Source organism: Corvus moneduloides, chromosome 1, assembly GCF_009650955.1.
Source record: "Corvus moneduloides isolate bCorMon1 chromosome 1, bCorMon1.pri, whole genome shotgun sequence".
Lineage (NCBI taxonomy): Eukaryota > Metazoa > Chordata > Aves > Passeriformes > Corvidae > Corvus > Corvus moneduloides.
The window spans coordinates 35,628,444-35,651,987 of NC_045476.1; the positions used below are offsets into that span (position 1 = coordinate 35,628,444).

The 23,544-nt window shown below is 40.7% G+C and overlaps 1 protein-coding gene across 2 annotated transcripts in view; it reads right to left on the reverse strand.

The window, feature by feature from the left end:
* Nucleotides 1-488: 488 nt before the first annotated feature.
* The window catches only part of NPSR1 (neuropeptide S receptor 1), a 58,443-nt gene continuing 35,387 nt past the window's right edge, over nucleotides 489-23,544 (reverse strand). The window contains exons 3-9 of one of the 2 annotated variants that reach the window (XM_032105242.1): nucleotides 19,691-19,794; nucleotides 19,271-19,364; nucleotides 14,486-14,687; nucleotides 5,918-5,994; nucleotides 5,146-5,235; nucleotides 2,847-3,027; nucleotides 2,537-2,724 (exon numbers count right to left, since the gene is read on the reverse strand). In XM_032105242.1, coding sequence (XP_031961133.1) covers nucleotides 2,631-2,724; nucleotides 2,847-3,027; nucleotides 5,146-5,235; nucleotides 5,918-5,994; nucleotides 14,486-14,687; nucleotides 19,271-19,364; nucleotides 19,691-19,794 — 842 coding nt within the window. In that variant the 3' untranslated portion in view covers nucleotides 2,537-2,630. Of the gene's footprint in view, nucleotides 2,725-2,846; nucleotides 3,028-5,145; nucleotides 5,236-5,917; nucleotides 5,995-14,485; nucleotides 14,688-19,270; nucleotides 19,365-19,690; nucleotides 19,795-23,544 lie in introns of both variants that reach the window. The other variant, XM_032105250.1, reaches the window with a different exon arrangement.

The window sequence follows — 23,544 nt, forward strand, 5'->3', positions numbered from 1 at the left end:
TGATCATACAAGAATTTATGTCCTAGCAGTCATGCATATAAATATTTCTGGTGGCCGTGGGAATGTCAGAAGGATCTCACAGATGCCTCTTGAAGTGTTAAAGATGTTGAAAACCAGAGCTCCTCCTGGGCTGTCATGGACAAACCAGCTGGGTGCCCTCTTCTTGTCGTGTTCAGACTCCCTCTCTGGGCAATCAGACCTTGACACTGACTTTTGCTGCCTCCTCCTAAGCATGGGGTCTGTCAGAACAACTCTGGCCCCATTAAGCTGCTAAACAGTCAGCAGATGTAGAGCGAGTTGCAGACATGGAATAAGAAATCTGCTGGAGACAGATGAAATTCCCTAAATCTCTTTCCCTAGAGACAAAGGAGGACCATGCAAATGTTTCCCAGACTAATTGAAAAATTCAGCTTTACAACAGAAGATGTGTAGAATAGAAAAAGTAGTAAAATGCCATCTCCTGCACAGTAAGAAAGCAGCACAGAAAATAAGATAAATTATTTATTCCTGTATTTAACCACTTGGAAGGGATGCAGACAAAAGCAGTGTGAGGCCATTTAAACTGAAAGATTCTGATATGAGGAAAGGCATCACAATCATGTCCACAGGAAAAATGATAAGAACAACTTGTAAATGGTACATAGTACAATAACAGATGAAACAAAAAGCTGTTTCCTTGAAAATAAATGGATGATGACTTTATTTCAGTCCAGAGTCCTACATTAACTCATGCATATGCTTAATTTAGATGGATGGGATAATTCATGTGGTGACCCCAGTGAATATTATGTAAATTTTAGTGGGATTGAGTCATATTACATTTGCAAATCAAAGTGCTGCTCAGAAATGTTCTCTGATTTCTGGGTATTAAGTCTACAAACTCCATTAATTTTTCAAAAGTAGGTAGCCAGTGTGCATGTATCAGATAAGAAAGTTAAAATACACAATCTGTGAAGATTAAACCAAGGAGTCCAATTTTAGGAAAGTTATTACATGCCCATGGGAAAAAATAGTCTAGTTCTTACATACAGTCTATCCAAGGTCGCTGCTACACAGGCTTCTGCAGATTCATAGTTTTAATTAGTCAGTAGCAAAATTTAGACATGGAGTCTAAACAACAGAACTTCATGGTAATAAAAAGAGATACCTTATTTATTTTCCTGAGAGCATAAAGCCCCATGATTTTATATATCTCCTACTTAGGAAAAAGTATTTTTGTGATATAGGCAATAATAAATAACTTTCATTCAGTTCTTGCTTTACAGGGAACAAACTCATTGCAAAAGATCATAATAATAAAAGCCCCTTTTTAAACTGAGTCTGCTTAAGTAAGAATAATTTTTTCACCAAGAGGAAACAAACTCACTTGCCCTACAGCTGGTTAGAGTGCATTTTTAATACAAACACTTCAAGCTCCCTTGTCGGAAAACGAACATTGAAGTTAATGTCACCCCCCCACCTGCATGAGAAATTTTTCCTTACATTTGGGAATAATGTGGCAGGAGGATGCCCAGAGAGCTGGGGAAAGGGGAAGCCCAGCTGCCTGGGCACTCTGCAGCAAAGCTCTACTGGACCTTCGGTGCTCTGTGAAACCTACAATGAAACCTACAAGACTGGACTATCAACAGATATTTTTTTCTGAATGTAATTTGAGCTCTATGGTTTAATTTCAGTCTTTTTCCAACTCTGAGTTTGTGCAAAGATGTATATGGTTCCCTGCATGATTTAAGTGACAGGGATGATTTACAGGGGGCACGGGATAGGGAAATGCTGCCTTGTGGGTGGTGAGATAGATCTGCACTGGCTAAGGGCCATGCATGGCAGCTCCCCATAGGATCCTGAAGAGATTGCTCAGGGCCTTTGCCACAGCAGCGTGGAAGAATCTGCACATGGGATGCACCATGGGGTCTGGGAGGGGCTGGTGAACCATTCACTAGTAGCCTAGAAATAAATGGCTGTGTCAAGTGTGAGTCCTGCTGGTACGCTGGGGTGCCACTGATGTGCCAAGGCAGAACAGCAGGGAAATATCACACTGGAAAGGGAGGAAGAGCTACAGGGACAATGCAGCTGGTGTGAGCTGAGAAGGTGGGCTAGGTGATATGGCAGGCAGTATCCCAGCCCTTCATTCTCCTCTTCTCTGGCTACATCTCTGTAAGTGGCTCTGTATGAAACACAGATATAATTACATAGAGTGACAATGATGTCTTCTCATTGGAAAAGTGCCTGTGTTTGCATTTTAACTGGGGTCCTTGCTCTGTAATTACTTGTAAACACTCTATCAGTTATATGAGCCAGATGGTACAGTAGATGGCTTTTAGTGACTCCTGAAAAATAGAAAAGACTCTTACTAGACACCATTTACAATTATTTTTGCTGTTTGGAGCACATAGATTACAGCTTGCTTTAAACAGAGGGTCAAGAGGAAGCCTCGCAACAGAGGCATGCAAACCCCCGTGCTGAGCTTGGCACTGGCAGTGTGCGATTGATGAAGCTGCAGTGCCCATCCAAAATATATGTGCTATAGGGTGCACAAGAGCTCTTGCCATTCAGTGCCCTTCCACTTCACTTGTTGGGGACCTCTGTTTTCCTCTGTCCAGGTGCCACTGTGGCTTTGCAGAGCATTGTCTGTGCTAGATGTATTCTGGTTTGGACAGGACCTGCATCTCCTGCCTTCCATCGCTCCTGTCCCGGAAAGTCCCCCCCAGCCTTTGAGCTCTTCTTTCCCTACAAAAAATAAAGAATGGTCAGAATTAAAGGAGTCAAAAATAGTTAATCAGTTTAGGGACTGTGTTTATGTGTTCCCTCCCTTCTTAGGGGTAGTCAGAGTGACAGTAAAGGAGCAATACTCGAAAGGGGGGCAGAGGCTGTTGCTGAAGAAGCAGTAGATGAGGGGGTTGATGGCACTGTTCAAGGCTGGCAGGTTCTGAATAATCACAGATGCGTAGAAGCGCTCTTTGGTCTCAGGGAGTATGTTGAAGTTGTCCAGGATATCAAAAAGAAAGTAAGGGCTCCAACAGAGAACAAATGCTGCAGAAGAGACAGAGAGAGGAAGAGCTTGACATTGGATAGTTTAGCAATTTAGGGAGGTAATTACACACTCTTGGAGAGACTGTCATAACACATAAATATCTGTTCATACAAAAAAAAACCCCTCTCCCCATTCAAGATCTTATTTAAGAGAATAGTTATTAGATTGTGCTTTTATTTGTGTTTATTTTTATTTTAATGCCTATAAAATATATTACGTGTGTTTCTCTAAGTGTTTAGAGTGCTCCCTCTAGACATATTGAGACACTTCTGAACACTACACAACACATAAAGGGTAAATAGGTAGCCAGTTAAAGCATCATCAGTTATAGTGAAGTGCTCTTTTAATGGTCCCTGGAGTGAGCAGCCAATCTAAATGTACACACAGCCAAAATGCCGTTCCGTGACAGCGCTGCCTGTCACAGCCACCTATTAAAATAAGGTTTTCAGACACCCAGGAGCAAGGAATGACACTCCTTCACACTGCATTACTGCAAACTAACATGACATTTGGCATGCTAGCTGAAGGTGCTGTGTACATGGAGTGTGCAGGAAGATTCTCCTAATTTCCTGTTCTGCCATTTGAGAGATGAATTTGAGGAAGCGAAAAGACGACTGTACTGCTCATAGCCTCTGCTTTTGTTCAGAGGTGATAGGGAAAAAAAGGCCACAGATCTAGCTTTATTTGCAGGCATAGGGAATTAATCCGTCCCTCACAAATTTCTATGCCATCTCTTCTCACAAAGGCTTTTGATTCAGGATTTACATAGAAATGTTGAGACAGGCAGTTCACTCAACTAAGCTATAAATACCTGGGTTGCAAACATATAGGTAATTGTGAAATGAGACACATGATTGCATCCTGACTCAGGTGAGACAGCAGAGTGACCTCGTGCCCGCTTTCTTGTCACATTAATCAGAATTTCTTTGCTGGCAGTTAGCTGAGTGCTCACTGAAAATGCAAGGAAGAGTTAAGCTCCCCTCCTGTTTTCTAAAACAACCAAACAGGAGGTGTCTATGCACAGATATATGCAAAACAGCAATACACAGTGTCAGTGTAGATCATAGCACTGACTACGCAGAACTTTAGGTGGCTTTAAAAAAATCCATAGATGTTAGGTGTCAATCTGTTTGTACATCAAGAGATGCTGGGTGCCTAACATCATCAAGGTCTGCTGAAATACTGAGCATCCATGCCCACTCTCAGCATCTGATGGCCTTGCAATAGTAGCTATGTCTGGCAAAAGCATTCTCTGACTGCCATGCAGAAAATTTCAGACATGGAGAAGCTGCTCTTGGGCTTATGAGCCGTATGAATCACACTGGCCTCTCTCACATGTGCAGATGCTAGCACTAGACAGTGAGCTAAGCTACTCAAGTGGCTGTTCTCACAATATTCTCCAATCTGAATTTTGCATAGTGTTGGAAAGAGGAGCAATCTCTATTTCAGTGTCAAGGGATGACTGTCAGCCCTTGGGAGTAAACAGCTTCGATTCCTTTCCTGCATGTCTCTGGCAGCTAATCACAGGCCCTGTGTGATGCTGCCCTTGTTTACTGAGATAGAATATCAGCCTCCTAATTGCATCACAATAATGTCATTTCCCTGGGAGACAGAGAACACCTGCACGAAGTAATCTGCTGCCCAGTTGGGAAAGGAGAGCTCATTCTTTTCATCTTAACAGGCAACACACCTGTGACATCAAATGCAATTGCTGCACATCTGATCTCTTCTCTCCCTTGCACCACCCCAGCAGCCCACATGCCGTACAGTGTCTCTAAGCCTAAAAGACAACTCAGTTGCCAAATCTTTCAGCAGTCTGGATGGGAAAGAGATGACTCCTTCCTTTTTTCCTTTTAGACATTGACTCTTTAATGTCTTTATGCACACAAGGGGCTGTGCACCCAATTTCATTTAAGGCTTATGTCAGATGCCTAAAATAGGAGTGTATCAGCTAGAAGAGAGAGGAAGGACAAGATCAGAAGGCAAGATAGGTGTCTAAGTAAAGCTCCTTCTCCAAGCCATCTACTTTGTCTGCTGATGATAGAGATTGCTGAGGAAAAGCAGCTTCCTAATGCCAGCATCTTCCCTAGCTACCAGCTGTGGGGCTTTTCACTTACCAAGGATAATTACAATGCTGTATTTGATCGCTTTCACTTTCGCCCTGGATATGAACCCACGCCTGGTGTAGCCAGTGGAGGTTTTGCCACCTGGGAAAAGAACAGTTCAGCTAGTGAAAGAATAGGACTGGTGTGTGGATGTGTCAGTGTACCTTGACAGGCAGGACAGGAATACACAGCCCCATCTTCCCCTGGTGTCAGTCAGGATCTCAGTATTTCCTGAAATTTGGACACTTGCAAGTCTGCTCAAGTTGAACAATCAAAACCTGAGCCACCCAAAATAAAAAGGGGAAATGTAAGCGGAGTAGGTCTTCCTGAAGCATTGAGGCATGTATAGCCCTGGGATGGAACACTCAGATAATTTCAGAGCTTTCTGTGGCCAGGAGTTTCTGATCTTGAGCAAAATTCAAACTTGCAAGGACATGTGAAAACACAGAAAAAGTGTTGCTTAGTATATGCTAGAAAAAAAAAACTATTCTGGAAGTGGACAAAGTTCTAGGAACAGGAATTCTAACCTCTAGAATAAGTAGTTTTTACTTTTTGTTCGTTTTCTCACAGATGTTTCCTATTGTGTCTCTAAAGAGAATTTAGTGTCAAAGGAAAGAAGGTAAATAATGTAGAAATGAGTTATGAATCAACATATACAGAAACCCCATTCCCAGTGCAGTGGTGGGGGCCCTATGTGACACTGCATGTCCAAGCACCCCCAGATTTGTGGGAATCAGCCAGAATTGAATCGTGAGGCTGGAGCCATGGGTGTGCTGAGACTCACCAGGACAGCTGGATATCATGACAGCCTGAGCTTTGCTCTTCACCCAGATGGTTCGAATCACAATTGAGTAGATGACGCTGCAGAAGGGGAAGAGTTGCTGGTATTAGGCACAATAAATGTAACAGACACCCTGGTCATTTGTGCTGTAAGAGCACACTCATCTATGTGTAAGGAGTTCACAGAGATGATGGGACTGCATAGGAATAATAATAGTAAATGACAATAATAATAATAATAATAGTAATAATAAATACAATATGACTCTCCCACAGTATTTTTCAGAAGCAGATCTGAAGACTTTTCACCATGGAAGTCCTTATGGTTGTCTGGCTTTGTAGATGTCAAATCTGAGGCTCAGAGGAATGCAGTGATTTGGCCAAAAATCTCGCAGGCAAGAGCTCATTGGTGATTTTGAGCTAGCCAAAGCCAAATCCATCTGAGTATCAACCCCGGAACACCAGCTCTGATGAGGGAAGCAGGGGAGGGACCTGGTTTTGCAGTATATGCACTTCTATTTTGCTGCTACATTGTGAGTATGAAGCTCGTGAATAAAATTTCACCCTGGGGAATTTGATGAGGGCAGGATCCATGAGAAATGCAAATAAATACAGCAGTGCTCAGTTTTGGGTCTCAGGGTCCTGTGGTGGCAATCAAGAGGACAGAAGTATCAGATAAATGGGAAGAATTAGATGATTCAAAACCAGTTCCACCACAATCTGCGTATTTAGGGAGGTTTATATACTTTCAGTATGAAAGATAAAAATTGCCCTAGTACACAATGACCTTGTATAGTTATTATCTTTCCCTATGCAGTAACCAGTCTGTCTTCTATTGATTTAATATAGAATAGGTAAAAATAATTAGTTCAGGCTGAAGAGCTATTGGAACCCATGTTCTTCTTGATGATGTTAATTGCCATAAACCTTAGTGGTCCTTATGTGAAAAAGGTGCAATGAAGGACGTAATTTCAGGGTGTTTTATAGAGGCAAAAATGTATCTTACTGTTATGTGGCTTATTTTTGTTATCAGAAGAGGCATTATTCTTATTAGAACTTTCAGACTGATATATGAGTCTTTCCTACAGCACCCTCAACTATTGACATGCTTGCAAAGGCAGTATTTGTGCTCAAAAAGCTGTGGAGGTTTGGAGGTTTCCTTTCTGTGGAAGTTTGAGCCATCTGGTTTCCAGGCTTAGTAGGTGAGAGCTGTAAATTCAACGTGCAGTCAGGGCTGTGCAGCAGAGCCGTAGCATCCTTGCCCGGTGAGGGGTTTGCATGCATCTGCCGTGGACTACAATTTGCTCTCCTTAATCCCTTCAAAAGTCCAGCTTGGCTCCCAGCTGATTTAAGCATTTTCCTTTTATCTCCTGGCTTTGCAAGAGCCTGTTTATTTAACAGCTCATACACTTGAGAGTTTCTCTGTATCTTTACAGACAATGGTGGAAAATTTACGTATCATTTCACCTTTGATTATTCCAATGAATCAGAATGTATTATAATGATAATTGTTGTCATCTCAAAAAAAATTCCAGCCAGCTCTTAAAAGCCCTATTTCTATTTTCTTCCTATCCTGCCAGCTCTAGCCTGACCTCTTTATTTGCAATTGAAAGTGTCCTCTCTGATGCAGATTTTCCTTTTTCCACCAGGACATATTCAGAGTTCCTTAAGCATCAGGATAAAGGAGTCTAACTCTGTAGTCAAAATATTCAGACTCCTTACTTTCAGCCAAATGCCATAAGGATTGAATTATGAAGCCAGGCTTCTCACTTGCTTTCCCTTTGACCCCAGAATTCCTGCCCTCTTGGCTGCAGAGTCTGGTAGCGGCATGTCTTTTGCCAGATACAGTTACAGCATCTGTCTTCTTCGTTGGCATTTCACATATGAGATTACATGCTGATTCATTTGAAACCTTAATTTTTAGAACTCCAGAGGAAAGTTGAATTCTTGTTTTCATCCAGCATCTTATAAAGTACCGCCAACATAGTGGATCTGTGTGGGTGTTTTTGCCTCTGTTCACCTTTCGTTTCTGTGTAGCTGAAGCCACTGGAGCCTTCCTTATCAGGAGTGGACCGGAGGTGGTGTAAAGCTGCTCAGGGTGGATGTCAGGAAAGACGAGTCACTTGTCATGCTTGGTAAACTTCTGAGCAAATCTTGTGCCAGCCACAGTTATTCATTTATGATTTGATCTCTCTGGGACTCCAGTTCATAGTAGTGCCTAAGCTGTTTTTTTTTCCCCCAGCAATGGTGGCATGCAGCAAAGAAACTGGAATTTCCAGAAACGTGTCTCCTAAAGCATGGGATCATAACAGGCAACTACATGTGTGCTTCAAAGCCACAAAAGTAAAAAGAGGGCGCTTATGGAAGAGAAGTATTTTTCTTACAAGGGAAAATAAGCCTTTTTACAGAATATATTTGTAGCTCCTTTCCTTCTTGGGAAAGGAGGCTGGAGGAGGATGAAGAGGTTGGTCAAATCTCAAAGAAATTCTCACTAGAAAAATAAAGCGGCAGATGAGAAAAGAGTAGCAGGGAACAGATGACAAACCGGTGTTCAGAGGAGTGTTTGGCAATACTCTGCACCATTCCAACCATATCCTAATCTCTGTTCCCTTCCTCTGGATGTTGAACTGCTCAGCCTTCACTGTATTATATAATTATATGTAATTATATAATGCCGAGGTGTAAAAGCACGTGGTACACATTGCCACAAACCTCTTTTTCCAACCCATGTAATATGCCTGCATGCTGTTTGCCCTTGTCTCCACTGAAAGCACTGGGAGATGGGATGTGCAGTTCTTTAGGTCCAGATGCTGTCAGGCTTCTTTGTGTCTGTAAGGGCGGTGGAAAAGTCAAAGCTGGATGAAAAACTCATCCAAGCCATTCTGCAAAGTAGCTGCTCAGGCTTTGAAGACTGCAGGATAGAAAGGACATGCTTTTGATCTGAAAATGTGATGATTTTTCTAACCCTGATAAAACGCATATCTCGAGATATGGAAAACACAAAAATATGGCTCACATTATGGATGTATCTCAGAAATTAAACTCTTTGCATCTCCAAAAACAATTTAGCTTGATCCAGATTCTAAAGAATTAAGAGGCATATTCATCATAACCTGATGTTAGTTAATGGTGTTGTTTAATATGCCTCATTGGTAATTACAGCACTTTTTATCCATGTAAATACGTAACTCATGGTTAGTCATACAAATGCAACTGTGAATAATCCCACCCCATCTTTAATTTTAATTCATAGACCACTTCTTTTTTTTTTTAATAAACTTTGTTCTGGTAAATCTATGTATTGATATTAACAATCATAAGCATTATTGATCTGCCCACTCTTTAAATACCGATTTTTTTTAAAGTAAATAATTGCAGTATGACAGCATCCCACGCAGCCTCAGTATTTTCTAATAAAAGGAGTGGCAAAAGTGCACTTAAGCTCCCCATTCTATTTATCATCCTATTGTTCCTTATAAATTATCTGTGCAAAGTGATGCATCTGCTTTGTTTTATGGTAGCTAATTTACAGCACTATTTGTCTAAAGAGAAAAGTAACCTCATCTGAACAAACCACTGCAGGCACGTGTAATGGGTAAGTGAAGAGATGGGCAGATATTAGAACATATGTGGAAAATCTAAGGTTTTTATTTAGAAATGGAAATCGCAGGCAAAAATGAATGGGCTCACTGAATCTAGTTCAAAAAATGACCTTTAGTATTTTTATTAATGGTATTTCCAGTCCCTTTATTTGATTTAATTCAGAGAAATACCTTTTATTTAATCTATTTTTTATTTCATTGCAATGCCTTGGGTTTAATTCCATATTTTTCCTTGTAGCTGATTCTGGTTTTTTTCTCATCTAATTATTTTTCAGCTGCTCCAAAGCAAATGTTCTCTTTGGAGTTTAGATTTTAAACAGCAGATGGATATCTTTTCCCTCTGTGTTTCAAGAGGAGCTTTAGCAATTTTTTTTTAAAACATGAGTTTACAATTATATTAGGTAAATGTCTATGTATTATATTTATAATGTTAAAATATAAAAAATATATTTAGCAATCATGAATAACAGCTAAAAGACTCTGAATTTCTGGATACTCAAGTGCCAGAAAATAATTATGTTTTGGCACAGAGCAGCAATGCAGAATAGAAACCCAGTAGGTCTTCTGTCTCCCCATCACAGGTTCTGAGGGGCCCAGGTGCAAATATTCACAGGAGAGCAGTGTGTAATCTTGATTTGACCCATATTTAACCTCTGTTCAGCAGTGCCCCAGAGGTTTTCAACCATCACAGATACCATTTGAGCTTTGCTTGGGGTATTTCGGCGTAGGAGAAAAGGCTTTGGTTATAGCTGATGACACTTGTCCCAGAAGAGGAGAGAACTAATTACTGCAGGTTCCCTAATTACTTTTTATGAGTTTTCTGGGGTTTAGTCAGTTTATAATATCAGCTGCAGAAGAAGTGGTAGAATAATGTAAATAAGAGGGAACAGGTCCAATTTTTAAGCACTGTAAAGAAATACTTGACTCAGAATCTGTGGCCCTTCCTGTACTACACTGAGACAGTGGGGACAAGGGAAGTTTTACTACGAAAAGAACAAATATTCTCCACTTTTTTCAGCTCTCAAAGATATCCACACACTTGGATTAAAAATACAAATCATAACTTTACTTTTTCTTTTCATTATTCGGTTCTTGTTCATTGGTATTATAATCAGATAAAAAAACTTGCTGAAAAACCACAAGCTCTTTGATAACTGATTGCTGATTCTCTAGTTGTGAAGAAGTGGTAGGAATAGACCTCAGAAGTATTAAAATCTTTTAGGTTTTTGCAGTTTTCTTAATAAATTACCTTTCTATATATACATTTTTTTAAAAAGCGGGGTGGGGAGGTAGAGAATGGTGTTTTCTTCCGGTTCATGTTTTGGCTTGGAATCTATAGAGTTTGCTCACACCACATCTGGGGGTTTAGCTTGTCAGTGGAAGGGTTTTCCAGAGTAAGCATAAGGTTATCAGCTAAATAATTCATTCCATGGGCTGCAGTGTTATGAATAACACAACTCCTGCAAGTTGGTTGAAGGCTGTCAGGAACATGTGAAATCAGCTCCACTGAGAGAGCTGAGGGATGGATGAGAGAAGCTTAAAAGATGATGGTGTCTGGACTGTAACAAGTGAAAACAGCTCAGCCAAAGCAGCATATCTAGTGTGGAATTAAGTCCTGCACCTGAAAAGTAAGATTTTATCCTTTGTACGCGCTTCAGATGAGCAGCACCAGAAAAAGTGCTGTCATCAGTGAACTGCTTTGCTCTAGAGGTTAGGTTTTCAGCAGATTCAGGCAGCAGAACTAATTAACTCCGCCAGCCAGTGTCCCACATTGCGTCAGACACCTGCCAGGCAGCTAAATCAGAGTGCTTCAGCAGAGAAAATAAAGTAGCTGCGCAAACAATATTAATTCTTGCAGAAAAGGTTTTATTTTTTTCCCTGTGTGCATCCTGCCTTGCTTCCTCACTAAGTGTGGCATATGCCTTGGCTTCTGCTTATATGTATTCACGGCTTCTTCTACTGATCCTTGGCTTTTCAGTTGCACATTTATGGATCTTCTCTCCATTGTTATGCTGTGGCATTTTTTGAATAACATCTTTGGCTAAAGGTCATTAAATTAAAAAAAAAAATCACAAAACGCCTTCCTACATTTATTAAATATTGCCTTTCATTTTTATAAATAATCTCTTGACAGAGTAACCCACAACTGGGATGTACGTGATCTCTCTCACCCTCATGAAATAGCATCTCGCTTGTCATCAAACCTCCTGGGCATCTGAAAGTATTGGGTGGAACAAAACTTTTACAGAGAAACTGAGTCCCTGGAGATGTTGACAGACATTCCTGCTGTTCTTGAGCCACAAACCGCTTACCAGAGTATTTGTACACTGCAGCCACATCAGGTGGATTAGCTTTAAACTCCTGGACTGCCAATAACTTTTAAAGAAACAGATGTCACACCTTCAGGCTGTGTTGACAGATGTTTTACAGATACATCAGCTGGGAAGCTGCAACCTTCACTTTTATGCTTGAGACTTAAAAAAGGTGTTCTAAAAAATAGCCATTTCCTTCCAAATTGCATGGCATTTTTTCATAATGTCTCTGCTGACTTGCCCTGATGCTAATCCTCTTTTTCTGTGGTTTTAGACAATTCTCCCTGTTCTGAAGAAAATAGTATCACTGACAACTAGAAATAAATCAGCACAAATCCTTCCCTGCACCACTCCCTTTCCTTCTTTCCAGTGCCAGACACCACTTTGGACCTGTCAAAAATCTGACTTCTTCTGGCAAGGACACAGGAGCATTTGTGTTAATAAACAGTGAAACCAGGAAAGTTTCTGGGTAGGTGACGGACACTGTGCTGCTCCTGGCTCCAAAGCCAGTTCCTGTCCTGCCATAAACTTCTTGTGTAAAAGTTGCTTAAGGTTAAAGCCACAAAAATTTTAGGATGTTTTATTCATGTCTCAGATGTCAGGGCAATCACATGAAATGCCAGTTTCACTGCCTTTCTCTTTCCCCTCATGTCTTCATCACCTTCTTGCTTCTGGGGATCTACCGTGAAGCAAATCACAGAGCTGATCTGGTTTGAATATCTTTCTTTGGCAGGGAGGAGGGGAGCATAATGTCAACAGCTCTGAAATATTTATTGCTATGTAGCTTCCCTTTTCTTGCCAGACAAGTATAGATGGTGTGTAAAAGGAGTGGCTGGTCTGTAATAGAAACCATGCAAATCTGTATGTTTGAGTGTGAAAGAGATGTTTCACACACCTATGGAATGACTGTAACTGGGCAGTCTGTGGGGTTTTATTTCCTAGAACACTTAAGATGCTGGCTAGAATTTCTCAACTGCTACCTATTTGAGAAAGCTCATAAAAGAGCCCCTTTCACAGTAACAGCCAGCCTCAAAGTTTTCTAGTGCCATTTTTTTTCACCGTTAAATTGCTTTTTGTCCGTGCAGTGTATGTTTATTGCTTTTGCTGCTACTGCTGGGCTGCAGATCTACCCACATTTTTATTTACGTATTACCAAGAATATTTTTTTTTATATATTGAAAACTAGGCTGGCTTTCAGAGACAGAGAAATGATCCTACCTAGGAAGAGCCATTGGACAACTTGGGAGTAGTTTTCCCTCTCTTGCCATTGTGCCATGGTGTCCTTTCTTTAAGAAGAACATTCTTGATTTTTTTTTTTATTCTGTCTATGCAATCTAGCACAAAAATGGAAGGTTTAGCAAACTGACATGTTGTGAGCAAAGTGTAAAAATCATCCCTTTTCTCAGGGAGCAACACTGGTCCATTTTGAGTCCCTATCAAAAAGTCATCTAGATGAGTTCAAGAACCACATGGTTTTGATTCTATCAGAGATTGACTTGTTACCATTAGAAGATGCAGAACTTGATCTCTGTGATAAAACAGTAGTAAACTTCCAGGCATTTATTTAGGTTATGTAGTCAGTCCTGTCATCATCTAGAAAAGATCAGCCTCTGCACACCCCACTCTCACCCAGGGTACTAATAAGCAGGAAGCTAAGTGAGACTCCTGGCTCGTAACTTGTTGGAAAAGCAGATGGACCAAGAGATAAATCCAAGGCACACTGCAAACTTAGTTCCCCTCTCAGAGTCCAAGCAGCCCGTCACCAAATTACGGGGGGAAAAAGAAGTCCCAGCAAGTCTTTCTTGCTGCTAACAAGAAGAGATGGACACAAAGAAATACAATTGTAACCTTGCTAGTGAAAGAGAAAAAAAGGGAAAGAAAAATGAAGGCTTGAAGAAATGTTATTGCCACTGGCAGCACTTTGAGGCAGTTAAGGAGCCTCACTCCCCTTCCACATCTGATTTTGACTGCTCTTTTGCATTGGTGGCTCCTCGTGGCTAGTTAACTTCTGTTTAATGGAGCTAATGGCAGTGCCCTAGAGGGAGGCGATAAACTTTACTGATCACGAAGCACAGTCTGCAGTATTGGTTGACCTCAGTTTAATACAGGTTCTGCAGATTGTCTTTGGGATTAGGGGCAAATCAGGCTCAGATATCTGCAGCTTAGGTTTCCTGTTACAAAACAGGAAGAATTACATTTGTTCATATTTTAGGAGTGGTTGGCAGCTTCCATGCTTGGAGATTTCTTTCCAGTCCTGGTGAAGGAACACTTGTCGAGTACTGTGAAGCTTGAGAGCACTTCAAGTTAATTTTAGTTTAATTAGCGCTAAGTGTAGTTTCCTGTTCTTCTATTAAAATTATCTTTTGTAATAATGGATAAATATTCATACTGGGTTTATAAAAATATCTTTCAAGCCTGAAGCTGTGGAGATAAGTGGACACACTTAGAGATTCAGAGAAAGTGTTTCTGGCAGTTAATACCACACAGAGAACACCCAGGGCAAGTACAACGACCCGTGTATTATGTGATAAAAACCAAAGCAGCTATGCAGCAGGTATGGAAATGAAATTGTAATGAATGAGTAGAAATTAAAGCATTAAGCTGATTGCACACTTGACAGCTTTCACCACACACTTGCTGACTGGGGTTCAGGCTTACCTGATAATGATCAGAGGAATGAAATACACCAGGAAAGCCACCACAGTCATGTAGGGGATCCAGTAGGAGTCATCAGGCCAGAGAGCCCAGCACTGCACTTCCCCATTGGAGAGCTGCCGTTTCCCAAAAATAATCAGAGTTGGTATGGAAAACAGGAAAGAGAGGCTCCAAGCCACTCCAATAAGCACTTTCGCCTGTCTTTCTGTGTACGAGAGTCAAACAGACAGTGTCAGTGGGGTTGTTGGTGCGAGTGAACCCTTGCAGCACTACTGACAGAAAGGCAGGGAGGAGGAAGAAATTCTGTGAAGAAAGGGAATTTTAGGCTGCGGCTGGCTGATGCTGAAAAGACTTCAAAGGAGAATAGGGATTTCATCGCTTTCTCATGATAAATTGTCACACCATTATGGGCTTGTATTTTGCAAGTTTTATTTAAGGATGTTTAGGCCCTGTTGAATCTGAAACACTACGAGAAAGGTCAGGGTCAGCAAGTCAGAAACATGAAATGCAAATGGTACCTCTACGCCACCAAGAAAACATCATGAATGGATGTAAAGGTCTGCAGGCCTGCCCTACTTCATGCCTAGTGATGAACCTTGAAGGGAGAAAGATTGGTAAACATTTCCTATGAGGAAAAAGAAAATGCCTCAATTCAGGATCAGAACAAGGCTGCATAACCATCTGCTTTTAACTCCAGCTGCAACTTTACTGTTCCAAAGAAATGTGGACCTGAAGAGCCTGGGCATCCCCTGCACTTCTCTTTATCATGATGGGGATCAAACCCAGCTCCTGTTGATAACCCCAAGTCATGCCAAGAGTGGACTGCTAACCATGAGACCGGGCAGATGATGGTGCTCAAGTGCCCAGCCCTGTTTTATCTGCTGCAAAATACAGGAACTGGGAGATCCTGCTGGACTTCATGGTGAAGAACAGGAGCTGAAGGATCCCAAAACCTCAATCAAGTTTGGGTTACTGCATCCTCTTGATTTCTGGCCACTGCCAAGTGGGGAAAAACAAGTGGGAAACCAAGTGATGCCTAGTGGCACCCATGGGATTTTGTAAATATCAGTGGGTTGGAGCAAAAAGTCCCAAGGCTTTAATATTCAAAAACCTCCACCTTCTTGCTAAAATCCAGTTAGCCCTAGCTGAAAAGTGTGGGGAAAAAGGGCTGGTCTGCAGAGTACCTATGATTCTCGGGGACAGTTGTTCCTCCTCAGCCAGACTGTGAGAAGAACAGATGGGAACAGATTTTTTTTGATCTGGGAAGCTTTAGTGTTCAAATACTTTATTGTCCTAAAAAATACCCGAGGTTGTGTGTGAAATAGAAAATCACTTTAAATTATGCATATCAAGAAGTATGTCTTTCCTCCTTGAAGCTCAAAAAGCAATACAAAAGCATGTGGGTGAAACATTCAAAAAGTAATTTTATGCTTTATAAAACATCAGTTGCAAATATTCAGTTATCCTGCTCATTTTTAAATGCTACCCACGTTCAGCAAAGTATGGTCTTGCTAATCTAGGGCTTAAGGGAACTCTGATGACATCTGCGTAAGTGAGAGGGTTAGATTAAGGCTATAAATATTGTACAGGCAAAAGAGAACTGTGAAGTTTCCCAAAGCATAACAGAATAAACTTAGCAAAAGGGATATTAAGAATAAATTTTGAAAAATATTTCCTGACAGAAAGGACATTTCAAATGTGAACTAACTACTTAAACTACAATCATGCAAGCCTCAGTGGGGCCCACCTGTGTTTTTCTAACTGAAAAAGATCAGAGCTGGAAAAGAAACCATACTTTTTGTGTTGTATAGCATGACCTTAATTTGAACAGAACTGGGCAATTTGGGTTGGGCAAGAGTGGTATTGTATCTTTGTGTTTCATACACAAATGAACGCTCGTTTCCTGCAATGTTCATTTATTCTTATTTTCAAATGTCCCTTGCATTTGGTAGAATATGGCCTTGCTAGTTTAAAGGGCTTTACAGAGCTGATAGGTAAGTAGATTTTTTTTTTATCAGAATAATGTTAATCTTCTGCCTCACCAGCAGGGCTTTTTTTTGTGCTGCATTTTTAATAGTTGCTCTAATATGCTCTAAATGCCAGCAAATCACATAACTAGAGCTATATCTGTTATAAATGAAATCAAATAACAACTTTTGAAATACAATATTCTATTCAACCAGTCTGAGCATTTTGCTTTAGAGTTTTCCATGCTGGGGTGGCCACGACCAACTCGCAGGGCTGGGATGGGAATCTCAGTTGTGAGCTCTGGCTCTGACTCTCCTAAAAGATGTTTCCATGTGACTGTCCCCTCTGCTCTGCTCCCACCATCCACACATTCTGACAATGGGTTTGAGCACATCTCTCAACTCCCAGCAACTGGGACAGGGAGTCGCCTCATGGAAGGATTTTTGCTTCCTGCCATCCAGAATGTCAATGCTATGCAATCCTTTGATAAATTGAGTGCCACTTTAAAATTAGGTTTTAAATCCAGAGAGAGCAGAGATGATCCAGAATCTCAGTGATAGCACTGTTTTCAGCCCAAAGCTATGCAAGGATCAGTTTACATATTTTTGGGTTTTGTCTTTTACTTAAGCATTTCTTCTTTCACCTATTGTTTAGTTTGCGTGTTGTTTGCACATACCTTTTCAACATGATGAAGTATTTACAAAATATTTTCTGCTATAACTCTTCAGTTTCTTTTCTTTTTTGATCTTAATTTTACAATTTATTCTTAATACCCTCTTGGTTGTAGAATTAGGTGTCTTATAGTAAAAGCTTTAGGATTAGAAGGCATATTTCCTTCCCATCCTGCAATTTCTGTGGTCATTTATGTACTTGCAAAGTATAAAATATTCAGCTGTTGAAGTTTGCTTTCTTAAAAACCATGCAAAGAACAGCTCATTGCAAATGCTTTTTAACAGGACTTGGGGCTAGTAACTAAATCACGATTTTAAAAATTGTTTGACATTTTCAAAGTGAAATATTTGATTTTTTTCTAAAATTATATTTCAAGGCTACACAGAAACATAATTTTTTAAATCAGTAAGAAGAAAGAACTCTTTTGTTTCGTGATTGAAGGATTTCGGGGGGATGAGGGTTTCATTTTGAAAGAAATTTGCCACAGGTTGAGTCAGAACTGTTCATGAAGTTCCTCTGTGTCATCACCAATGACAAAGATTTGTAAATCTCTTTGTTCTCTATCTGAAGAATAGCTAAGAGGGCATTTCAAAAGCATCCCACATGGCACCTCTGCAAGAAATAGCTGGGTGCAAAAGGTGATTATTTTATGTATGTTCCAGAAAGTTGCTATGATAAATATACCTCTCTAGAGCCTTCTTTTGGATTTGCAGCTGCCTTCTTTTTTCCTTTGAACATGGTCTTTGCTTGTGCAACAGTGTCAGGTGGCAAGAGGCAGGTGAGTTTTGTCAGTTTTGTCATTTCTCTCTGTTTGTGACCTTTTTCCCCTGACTAGAGATGCACCCAGCTGATGACTCTGCTACCCTTGACTGGGGGTAATGTCTGCTCTTCTCCAGTCTTAAAAAAAAAACCCCAAAAATCTTTATGGTATAGGTATAGGAGATGGGATAAAAAAAAAAAAAAAAGCTTTTATGAAGATTTGAAACGATTTGTTGTGGGTTTGTTTCAACTCCAAAGTGCTTTTCAAAGATTAATCATCAAATTCTTTACTATGCCCAGGTGGTGATTTAACAAGTGCTGCTTTTTGTGCACTATTCATAAGGAAGAAATGCCAGCAGGTTTGTCCCACAGCTCATCCTGCTCAGCCAGCAGGTTTATGAGCCCCTGCCCCACCTGGTTTATGAGCCCTCCTGCAGGAGCTGTAGAGCAATGCCACCCCTCCCGAAGCCCACTGAAAAAACCTTGATATCCATCTCCCTGTTCTGAAAGAGTTGATCTGCACACTGGGGAATATAAATCTAAATTTCACACAAGTATTTGAAGCTTCCAGACCTTAACATCTGCCAAAGCTGCACCACTGTCTCAGCTGTGATTGACTCACAGGTTTTTAAGGCCAGAAGGACCATTAATCTGATCCCCTGAATAGAGCCGTCTGGCAAAAGCCATCATTACTCCAAAACAAGAATGATATTTGCATCTGATTAAAGCACATCCTCCAGACCTCATGCTTCTTCTAACTGTTCTTCTTCCTCCCCACCTGCTATTTCTGTTTCTTCACTCAGTGCAACATACTTAACACCCCACTTTGGTTTTGTAGGAAAGAAATAATTTTCTTTAAACTGTACTGCTAAGAGGCCAGGATATACCTGAATGCTGTAAAAAAACCTGAAACTAAACAAACAGAAGAAATTACAAGAAACAATAGGTATCCAAACTTATATGCTATATATTTTGAAGATATATCAAACTATTGTATGAATTAGACTACCCCACCCTCCATCCAAGTTATTTTTTAATGTGAATAAATAGACAGTACAGATATTTCAGCTCCTACAGTCAGTATAGTGATACAAGGCTTTTCCCCCTAATAACCTTCTGAAAATACTGGAAGATAATGAAAACCACTATACTTTTAAAAATGTCATTTCATTCTTTGCTAACACAATACTTATAAAAACTGCTGAGGGCTAAGTGGAGTTTAATAAATCTTGAAACCACAGCTCCCTCATCATTTGGAAAACTGTAACAGAGTTCAAACGTAGCCAGAGCAGGAATGAATAATTCATAGCAACAAGGTTAGGAATTTTGGAAACTAAAAAATTATACAGTAGTATCTACAGCAATAACAAGGTACTGAAATTCTCCTACCTCCTTGGAAGAACTTCATGGGGTAAACTATGGCATGATAGCGGTCTATGCTCAGTGACACGAGGACGTAAGTCGAGGCATAGAGAAGGACCACCTGGGGCAGAAAATATAATGAGAGAGCAGTTGAGATGCATCCATTGCAGAAGGTGATGTCAGCGAGAACTCTGAACTAGGAGCATTTCAAAACTTATGGGAAAAAAAAAAGGAAAAAGCAACCCCCCCTCCCTTGTATATTCACCCAGCTATTTTTCCTTTTTCCTACCCACAAAATTTAAAAGATTTAATATGCTTTAACCAACATGTTTCACCTTTAAATGAACATTTCCAGCATTTAGCTCTTTTGCTGCTAGAAACAAATTCTATACAGCATTTTTGTCAGAGTTTGCTGCTGTGGGGACACAAAGCACGAGGTTTTTATACCTGGAAGTAGCGAACAACCCTGCAAACGATATCAGGGGCCATAAAATCTCCAGTGTAGCGCCAAATGATATCAGTCATTATGTTGATGAGTCCTGTGAATGAATCTACAAGAAATTAAATGAAGAAGCATTAAAAGAAGCAAATACATGATTTCAGGTGAACCACAGAGGCAGGTATGATCATTGGGATGTATCAACTTCCCAGTCCTGAGGGCAGTCAAGCCACGACCAGTCAGCCCAGTATGCCAGAGGAGCTGGGAAAGCCTCAGAAAACATTCCAAAGTTATTGTCTAAGTGTGTCAGCTTGATTCCAGCTGAAACAAATAGCTACTTAACGTCCTTTATTCTTTGTCTTTCAATTAAAAAAGTCTCCTTTGAAAGCACCTGGAGTGGCAAGCAAATGCTGCTAAAGTTAGTGGAAATTTTGTCAGGAGTTAATTTGCAAACTTAATTAATTAATGAGTAACCCTGCCTTGTCAGCTTAAAGTTAACCTACTTATGTCTGTACTTTTATATTTGCCAAATTAAATACACCTCAGGCTATCTTTTCTTTTTTCTTCTTTTTTCTCCCATGAGAAAATCTAAAGAGATATTCCAGCCTTTGTTCTGCTTCTCACTGAACAAATGAGGGCCCACAGAGATGCACATTCTACAAATGAATCACAAGAACTGATACTCCTGTTTTACACATATGGGTGATACTAAGTTTTGTCTTTAAAACCAACTTTCATTTGGACAAGCTAAATGTTTTCAGAGCAGTCCATGGAAGGAAATGTGTACCAATCCAGTGTCCTGCCACTTCATGTAACATGTCATGTTGCTCTTCTTGCACAGGTTACCACAAAGGGAGAAAACAGGTTAGGATAACTTCTTGTGCAATTTTTCAGGACAAAACCAAGCAATATGAAGAAACAGCTTCAATCTGTGTTAAAAAAAAAAAAAAATTAAAGTGGTGAGGTACAGTGTTTCATTTTGATACCACCATTTTACAATTCAAAACCCATATCTAATGTTTAGTGTGATGAAGATGTTCTAACCCTCAAATCAGAAGATTTTGATTTGAAATTTCTGCCTTTGGAAAGAGGATATTTCAACAATTTCAAAAAAATGTTTTGAGAAATAACCAGTTTGGAACAGTATTTCCAAGCAAACAGGCACATGTTTTGCAAAATAGCTTTCTTCTAAGCCCTTTGAAATTACAGAAATTCCAGATACTTCCAGCTGGAAATTGAGATCTCAGCTTAATGCTTCAGAAAAAGCAACCTGTTTTTCTTCACTGGAAAATCAGGGTTATTTTTTCCTGTATCAGTAATCCTTTATCTCCTCATTTTCTTCTTTCATTTATCTTCTCTTCTTCAAGGCTCAGTTCAAAATTAAATCTGTGTAACTACTTTGCCTCCCTCCTTTTGACTACTGTTCAATTAATATTGGTTTGATCTTTATTCTCTCAGTGTTTCCCAGCCCCATTTTCGCTCTCTTCTCTCTTCCCCTGCCTCCAGAGAGAGGCTGGATCAGAGAAAATCTCCAGAAGGAAGTTTGTGGTTTGAAACGTTATGTTAAATGTTGTTCATTGATTAGGGTGATGGGGTAAGGAATGATTGTTCCTGTGATGAGTATAGTGGCTTTAAGACTTTACTGAAAAGACTGTAGGTATATAATCAAGGTGGTCTTTGGAAAAACCACAGAGTTTAAGTGTTTCAAAAAGTGAAATGCATCCCCCAGCAGTGGTTCCAGCCTATCCCTTCCCCTTTCCTTACTCCTGAATTATTGATTCATATTCTCTCTCTCTACAGTAATGAAATATACATTGGTTCAAAGTATTACACATCAATAGAGCTTCACCTCAGGGTATCCTCCGGCTTTTGATGGTCTGAGCATCTGCCAAGCAGGTGCTAAATCAGGGTTCAGCTTTCCTCGGGAGGGGCAGGGTGCAGAGGCTGCCCTCCCTCTTGCTAATCTCAGTGCTCTGAAGAAGAAAGGGAGGGAGAAGGGACAGCACCTCAGCTATCTCCTTATTACCCTCTTCTCACGGCCATTTTCCTGTCCCTTTTCAATGCATTAGGAGAGTGCTTTAGAGGTGCATCCTGCAGCTGTGGTGGGAGATGAGACAGTGTCCTGGTGGTTTCCTTCAGGTAAGCAATTTGGCAGTCCCAGACAACACACTTTCAGCTTATGCCCTCGTCAGCTTTTTTGTTTGCATGAGGAGTGTGATTTTTAACCTGTGGGTGGCCCCTACTTCACTGGCTCATGTGATGGAGATCCACAGGGGAATGAGCCTTCATTCAGCTGATGCTCAGCCCAAAAGTACTCTCCAGGGTTTCCCTCCTTGCATCCCACCGCATGCAGCTGCCCGCCAGTGTTCAGGCTCAGGAACCATGGCAAAGTTTATGCAGCAGAAGCAGATCCGTCTCCACAAATACTGAATGTGGAGATCAGCTCTGTCTTTTTCCCACTGTGTGTCATTACCTACAAATATATCCATAGCCTTAAGTACTTCAGGAGCTTTAAAGAACACTCAGAATTGTCTTTCCCTTGAGAGCCATTGAGTGAGGTTTTTCAGGTGACTGCAGAGGCTTTTAAATGAGGCTTAAACTTCACAGCTTTTTTTGTGCTGGCAGCCTCAGCTCCTCTCCCCCAGCAGTATGTTTTAAGAGCTCGCTGTACTGAGTTTCAGAATTGCTGTGGAAGGCTCAGCACGAGCCTCCAAGCACGTGCCCCTGAACACAACACACATGCACACCAAAGCCAATGCACCCTGCTGTGTGTGTGGGCCAAATTTAGCCAGATTTCTCAATGCCCTTTAATTATATAAACATTCTCCCACTCAATGTCCCCATGCCCTCCTCAGGTCTTTTTGATCCTAAAAGTACCAGACTAACTTTTCTCAGAGGATCCTTCAGTCCTCTGCTGCCTGCTGCAGAAGGTATTTCTTATCCCATCTCTGCAAAGGACCAGGCTTTCTTAGTATGACCCAACCACACACCTCTCGAGGATTTGTCCTGCAGACTTTATATAGGGCCACCAAGTAAATAATGTGCTTTGTGCCAGTGATCAGACAGCAGGAAGGGAAAAATGCAGCAAACCTGAAAATTATGACAAAGAATTGCTATATACTCCCCAGAGCCACAAGTACCAAGTGCAAACTTTTATTAGTGATTTAGATACTGAATGTGCTGCTCATTATTCTGTTATCTTATGGTCATCACACCCTCGATAACTAGACTTTATGTTCTTCACACCTGTACAACATTTTATCTTACAAGCCCCTTTTTACACAAAGGCCCAACATGCCAGCACTATAAACCTGGTACAGAGATCATGAATTGCCAGCAGACATTTTGCCACTGGTAAATGAATCCTCCTCACCCTTGTATCATCTCAGATGCAATTACATCCACGACCACAGCATCCTGAAATCCTCATTTGCCATGTAATTTGAAGTGCTGTTATAAAGGTCAGCGCATGGAAGTCAGCTGGTTTCAGCAATGAAACCAATGAAATTATCTCAGCAGATCACACATTCCCTGCTTTCGGCAAGCTTGCACCTCAAACCATGTCACTGGATTGCATCATTGCGCGCTACGTGGGGAATGTCAGGTAGAGAAAGCTAACACAGCCAATACACTGCTCTAAACGCAGTGTCCTTATTACTTCGAGTATCCTCACCACTCCTTACAAAGCTGGTGGTGGCCTGCACGTTAGATACTTGTGTTCCTTCACTGATGAGGGTTCCTGGGCCAAATGGCACCAAGATAATTTCTGAAAACTGCCCTAAACGTCCTTCACTCATAGCTGTGTGCAAGCTTGTCATTGACACTGCCTTCTTTACAGTCTTCTAGATTTTTTTACTAGGCA